Source organism: Nicotiana tabacum, chromosome 12, assembly GCF_000715075.1.
Source record: "Nicotiana tabacum cultivar K326 chromosome 12, ASM71507v2, whole genome shotgun sequence".
Lineage (NCBI taxonomy): Eukaryota > Viridiplantae > Streptophyta > Magnoliopsida > Solanales > Solanaceae > Nicotiana > Nicotiana tabacum.
Genome location: NC_134091.1, coordinates 39,427,284 through 39,434,671, shown reverse-complemented (window position 1 = coordinate 39,434,671; position 7,388 = coordinate 39,427,284). Strand labels below are relative to the sequence as shown.

The 7,388-nt window shown below is 35.5% G+C and overlaps 1 protein-coding gene across 1 annotated transcript; it reads right to left on the bottom strand.

Moving 5' to 3' along the window:
- Positions 1-662: 662 nt before the first annotated feature.
- Positions 663-3,552, bottom strand: LOC107788011 (F-box protein At5g03100-like). Its single transcript, XM_016609647.2, has 3 exons — positions 2,255-3,552; positions 1,769-1,933; positions 663-1,193 (listed from the first exon to the last, which is right to left on the bottom strand). Exons 1-3 carry the CDS (start codon positions 3,242-3,244, stop codon positions 837-839), a joined length of 1,512 nt encoding a protein of 503 aa, XP_016465133.2. The 5' UTR covers positions 3,245-3,552; the 3' UTR covers positions 663-836.
- Between the last annotated feature and the right edge of the window lie 3,836 nt (positions 3,553-7,388).

Sequence of the window (7,388 nt, the reverse complement as noted above, 5' to 3'; positions counted from 1 at the left end):
TTAATTTAAGCGGACCCAAAATTTAAGACCAGCCTTATAGGAATCATTTTTGTAAATCACCCCTACTTCAAAATATTACACAAATTTGCTTATTACGTTGCTCACCTGAGAAACTAGTCTTTAGATATTGCCTCGGTTTTTTACATTATTGCGAAAATAAGCTAATTTGATTCTACATATAGTATAATTGACATTTTTATCCTTCCATTCTTACATTTGTCTCCAACTCTTCATCTTCTTTATCAACAACACTGGTCCTTCAATTTTGAAAGCTTACTAGGGTGGCCAAAAGTCACATTTAAAATTACAGCATCGAACAAGTAACGAAATCGAAAACTAGCTCTAGCTGCTCAATGTCTCGTATAATGCTGCTCGAATTATGTAGGTTGCCATTGAAGGTTTTTACCTCCAAGTTTGCTGGATTAATAGACCATTTTGTTTGTATAAGTTTCAATGAGGGATCTAGAAATGCTCACTAGAGGCCTAGCTCTCCCTTACCTGGAGGATTTGTAAAGGTTTTATGGACTTCTGACTATTTTTAACCACTCGAATTAAATGATTTATCTGCATTGGCTTAGAGATTACAATTTAACGGTCAAACACAAGTCCACATTGAGGACGACCACCAGGAATTTTTAGTCATTCACTGGAATAGAAGAGAATAATGAATGAAGCTAGGCTTTAGGTAATGCAGAACTTTCAAGTCGTACATCAAGATTAACAAACTATGAAGTTGTAACCTAAAATCAACAGAAATATACTTTGACAACTCAATATAAGTCAACATTTCTTGTATCCTGCGACAGGAAACTACTTGCAGTCAAGTCGTGGAAAGCTCACTCTTGGAAGATAATCACAGAATTGGTTGAGGATCTTGGACAACCTAACAATTTCTCAGCCAATTGAAAAAAATATCGGGACACACAGTCCGTTGAACATCTCCTGCACTTTCTTGTCTTTGATATGATAAAGAACTTCTCCAAAACAGTCGCATTCTTTAACAGAAATTTTGAAAGTTCGAAAAGCTTGTCACAGCCCTGTGTGAAATGATCCTTCAAGCACACCCCCAAGGAGTTGATAATCTTAACATTCTTGAGGCTGGGACACACAAAGCTTGAAGTCCATCTCCGCAAATCAACATTATCTCCTTTGGCCAAATATCTTAACTTAAAGTGACAGAAGGAATCATGAAGCTGGAGACAGAGAATGTAATCAGGACCATATGAAGGTAGCTTAATGGAAATTGCACTAAAGTGACAATGTGATTCCATAGCAGAAGTGTGTGGTAGAGAATTATTTCAGAACCAACAAATCTTAATAGTACTTGAAAACAGACTAGGATGGGTGTTCATATCATAAAGATTCATGGCATAAGTAACCCAAGAAATGAGTGATAGCGCAAAAACCTTTTCGTCTCATAGCTCATTTGCTAAAGGCAGTGGCGGAGCCACCTTATACCAAGGGATATCAATTCGCCAGAAAATTACATTGTGTAGCTATGTACCTTTTTTTTTAAATGTATGAATATTATATGTTGAATCCCCTGACTTCTTCGTATATTTAAATTTTTTTATTTTGACACCCCTTAGTGAAAATTCTAACTCTGCCACTGGCCAAAGGTAGCAACACAACAGTGACATTAGCAAAGCTTCTGACAATAAAGGATATATTTGCATTCTACTTCAGAAACAACTTTACGGGAGAGGGAAGTGTTAAACCATCATAAAATGAATTTGTAAACAGAGGAGAAAAAGTTCCAGGAAGTTACACTCATCGTTGCCATGTCTATGTTGAGTGTCTCCACATGAGGCGAGGCTCGCAAAAGGCTAGCTACCCCATACAAATTAAGCTTTTTCAAATGCAACTCTAGCGTTAGATATTTGCATTTTAGTTCTGGAATTGGCACCTCTTCGAGCTGCAGCATGCACAGGACCTGCAACATGAGATTGTAAGCAGCTAAGCAGACTTTGTCGGTTAATTTATGGAAAATGGTCTTAACCCTGTTGTGATACTCTGATAAATTAAAATCGAATATATTAAGGGGTCAGAGCTGGCAAAATATCTTTATAAATTTGATGATTTATAAAGATATATTCTGCAACTGGAATTTATTAATTGTCTTCTTGTTCAGAGTGGTCTCTACAATCTGCATAAAAGTTCCCAATTGCATCTGATTCTGAAAACCTTTCTCCTTTTGCAACTTTTTGCTAAAAATCAAATAGAGTAAATAAGGTATTTTGACTAATAAACAAACCTCTGTTAACCATGTTCCAATTGTGAGGTTGGTCACATTACTTAACTTTTGAAGATAATCTTGCACGACTATGATAAATGATTGATGATAATCACGACAACTGTCCTCTGCATCATCGACATAATATCCATTCCAATCCTGAATATCTTTTTCGCAATCAATTTTGAAAGTAAGTTTAGCATTGACCAAAGAGTATACATTTAGTAGCCTGCACTTGAGATCAGAAATACTTCCAGAGATCTCCAAATGCTGAAGATATGGCGCAAAAATTTCCAAGGAATGATCATCTTCGACATCCAACAACCTCCAGCTTTTAATATTTAGTCTCTTCAAATTTGACGAACTAATTTCCAGACGACGGAAACCCATGCATAAATTAAATTCCAAAGTTTCCAAAGCAGGAGAACCTGACAGTAGGTTCACAATATCGTCACCATCTAACACCATATCGATCAACACTAAGCTCTTTAGCGACTTCCACGCTATAATTACTTCTTTATCAAGTGCACAACGGATCAATTTCAATGTTATCAACGATGAACAAGTGCAGATGAATTGAGGCAATGTGAAAATGTCATAATCATCACCAAATGACTTCAATTCAACATGTTCCACTCTTTTTTCGACAGCAAACGCCAGCCATTGGCTGTATTGCGACCAGTAAACATGCTGCCAACCGAAAGTGAGCTGGAATTTTTTGATTTTGGAAGAAGTGCAACGAGCTAATGCATAGTCTACATAGGATATAAAGGCTTCTTGTCGCATATTTTCTGCGTCAGTGAAATTTAGGTTATAAACTGAAGTACAGAGATACTGCCACCTTTTTGATAGAATACAGGTTTTGAATGCCTCCTTGGTTGGCAAAAGAGAGAGAATTTGAATTAGGAGTGAGTCCGGCAATTGACTGATTCGGTCGTCTAGGGTTTCTTCAACTCCGGTGACAGTCACTGTTTGTTTGTTAGATGGATTCCCTAAATCGACGGAAGCCATGATCTTGAGTCTAGAATTCGGATTTTGATGAATTTTGGCCTGGAATACCTTTGCGTATTCAGCATTGGATAATTACTTTGGAAATTTAAACTAAACTATTAACGCGTTTAGGTGAAACACATTTCTGCCCAGAATCATTCAATAGTCAAAACACTTGAAAATTTTCGTAGCGAATATTTAATATTGGAGAAATGCCAAGTCAAAGTAGCATTTGTGCCAGTCTTCAAAATAGATGTATATCTGATTTGTTACCTCTTTCTTCTTCCCTTCCCACACTTTTTCTTCTTCCCCGACTCTTTCTTCTTTAGTCTATCTCAAAACAATAGAAACAATTAATTTTTGTGACTTGTTTTACGGTTCTCACTTTCTCTCTTCTAATTTTTGTTGCAACTTGCAAGTAACATCATTACATATCACGGTGTTCCTCCGCTCCACTTTAATTAATTTTTTAATCTTTTTTTTGTAGTTCACAATATTTAAGTTGCTCTGATGGTAAGCACCCTCCACTTCCAACCAAGAGGTTGTGAGTTCGAGTCACCCAAGAGCAAGGTGGGGAGTTCTTGGAGGGAAGGATGTAGGTCTGCGTCCACACTACCCTCCCCAGATCCCACTAGTGGGATTATACTGGGTTGTTGTTGTTTTTTGTGGTTCACACTATTTAATTTTTTCCAGATATTAAGACGCTTGGAGTAAAGAGCCCAAGAATATTCGTTATATTTTCAATAAACAAATTAAATTTAATATGATCAATTTTATTGTTAATTAATGCCGAAAGACGCATTTTCACAATATGATTATGTCTTGGTTTAGTTAAATTTTGTTGACATGATTAATGTAGGTGTTGCAAACTTCAGTCACTAAGAGAGAGAGGCAACGAAATTATACACACTCCCTTGGAATTTTGACTAGAATGTCTGATGAAATTACACTTTTTAAAATTGCGGCCTCTCTTGTCTCCTGCACAATGTACTCGGATATGGAGCAATAAGATTTTCTTTTAATCCTTCAGTTTAATCATGAGATACATATGCCCTATAAATTGTTTTTATTTAAATATTCCTTCTTCAAATATTGAAAATAGGCTTGTACAACAACAACAACCCAGTAGAATCGCACTAGGGTTTGGAGAGGGTAGTGTGTACGCAGACTTTACCCCTACCCAAAGAAATAGAGAGGCAAAAATAGGCTTGTAGTTCTTCCAAATTCTAAATACCAGTTCGCATTTACTTGGGTTGGAAATCCTACGCATCAGATTCTTGAAATAAATCAGCACTTATGACTGCAGAAAATATTGATTGGAAAGGAAAGATGAGGTAAGAATTTCCTTAAAAGGTGCAATTTAATGCACAATTTACCATTTTATACATATTTTGTCCTTAATGAAAAATATATTTGGCCACACTAATAATGACCCAAACGTCCAGAATGGGGGCATTATGGTAACTTCACACACCTTTTGAGGGCATAATGGATAATTGTGTATTTTTATTTTCCATCTCTACCCTTTAGCAGATTTTTATTTTAATTCAATTTTTTCAAGTAACTCTCTCTCGTTATTTTAATTGTATTACCTTCCCAAGGCTTCATTCATATATACACATGCACGGCTACATCATTTTTCGTAAAGCACTCAATACACATATACACATACTACACCAAACGAAATACATTGAAATATATACATAGTATATTAGAGGAAATAATCAAACTGAACAATTTTTTGATATCTTCATCCCTACAAACATTCCAGCTAACAACACAGATGAAATAATACTTGCTCCATTTCCACCTTCAACCCCTACACCACTTTCATCTACAAACGAACTTGAAGATGGTTCTTTACTGTCAGTATTTTCTTCTTGGAATTCATTGAATGTTGTTATGGCTTCACCATAAGATCTGTAAGACTAGAAGATGCTTCCTTTGAAACCTATAATCATAGGAGCACACTCACACCAAGAGCTGTATAATCCGGGCCTTTTACTATGAAATACCACATACACCTTTGATGTCGATATATTATCAGCTTGACAACTTTTTCTGAACTCATTGAATGCTGCTATGGCTTCATCATACGATTTGAAAGCCTTGAAGATGCTACCATTGACACCAGTGACCATAGGAGCACACTGACGCCAAAAGTTGTATAACCAGGCCTCTTACCACGAAATACAACATAGACTTTCGAAGCATTATTCCTCTTCACGCCCCTCATTCCTTAATCTAACCCTTAACTCTAAAAAAAAGATAAGAGATGAAGAAGGAGAAAATAAAGATAGAAAATGGGGCCCGAAAAAGCTTCTTAGGTGAAGCACTATACATTGAAAAGTTTAGTTCTAAGTGTCAAAGTGTTACCATCTACTGACTAGGTGTTAAGTAGTTATAAGTGTTAGATTCATTTTGCACCTATTTTAAACCTTACTACATTGATTCATGATATTCATCAGATTTTGGACACTGTCCGAAATGTTAGATGAACTTTCTACATTTGTTTGATTCTGGAAAATTGTAGTAATGTCAGATTTTGGACACTATTTGATTCATCTCTAAAAAATTCCTTCTTTTGACAAGAACTTGGGAAGTTTTCTTCATAAGTATTTCTTCTATTCTCAACTATCTTCAAGTTTTTTACATATTTCTTGATATTATATTTTTCTACTGTCCAAGGTTGGTGTCATAAATTCAATGTGCTATCTTAATTTGGCAAAGAGTTGACCACCTTTAGAGAACTTAATTAATCTTTACAAATGCTTCTCTTAGTTCTTTCATTACATTAGGCATCAAACGAACAATTGCACCTTTGAAGATAATTGGATTGTTTTGTTAACCGGCATCAAACAATCATTTAAGTAAAAACAAATGATTCAAAGACATAACAATATATTTTCATTAATATGAGATTTCATAACATCACCAAAATATAATAAGATCAATAAAAACATCACCATAAGGGGTAGACAAATTCATAGATTCTTAAAAAAGTTTCACCATAAATAAAAGACAACTTGAGAGAAAACTTCATAATACATGGACTACTCAATATTCTGGGTCACAGAGAAAGATTTGGTGGTCTTGGAGGCGGATTTAGTGTCATTTGTGATAACAATAATAGAATTGCTCTTAGCTCCATTCTGGACGGATGGTATGGGCATATCATCAAGCATGGTATAAATTGAAGTTAGTGGATGCTACTCCAACATGACACTTTTTAGGTAATCAATGCTCGAGTCACGAACCAACCTCTCATTCAATTCATTAACCTCATGCTTCAGCTTAGTAAAGTCAAGCTTAAGATCTTGGTACAAAATATTATGACTAACAGGTGAACCATGGAGTGGCTGTTCAACAACTTTCTTGATCAGAGTCATATCCATTGTTATGCTTAGATGTAGTAGCAGTTTCAGTTTGTTTGTTTTATATAGGGTTAGCATACAAAAAAAATATATAGGGAGAGTTATAATAGCTATTCCACTTCCCAGCAGGACTTAAAGATTCTCTGTAGAGACCCTATGCAGCCATTACACTTCCCAGTAGCCACATGTACTCCTCCATGCGGATATTACACTTTCCAGTAGCCACTTCTACTCCTCCATGCATCCATTACACTTTCCATTATACTTTCTAGTAGCCCCTTCTACTCCTCCATGCAACCATTACACTTCTCAATAGTCAATTTCACTCCTCCATGCACTATTACACTCCTCCATGCAACTATTATTCTCCTCCATGACTACAATTAATTATCGAAGCTTGTCTTTATCCATCCACCTATACAGATTTTGGATAATTTTTTTTATTTTTAACTTCTTCCATATCGTGGCAGTGCCCTTCATAGATTTTATCTCATAGTCTTAACCTTAGATTTATCATACTTGAGTAAGCCATGTAAAGGTTATTTGACCCTTGTTTAAGTTTAGGTTTAGGTTTAGGTTCTCTTTTAGTTTAGGTTTGTTTAGGTTTAGGTTTAGGTGTTGGTGGTTGAATTCTAATTAATAACGGACCGGTCTTCAAAATTTTGTATTGGTAAATATAATTTTTGATTTTCCGTGTTGATTTTTCCACTTCTCTATGAGCAAATTAATTTATTTTCCGACTTTATTTTAAGATAAACTTCCCAGTCTTGTTCTTGGTTATAAAAGGATAG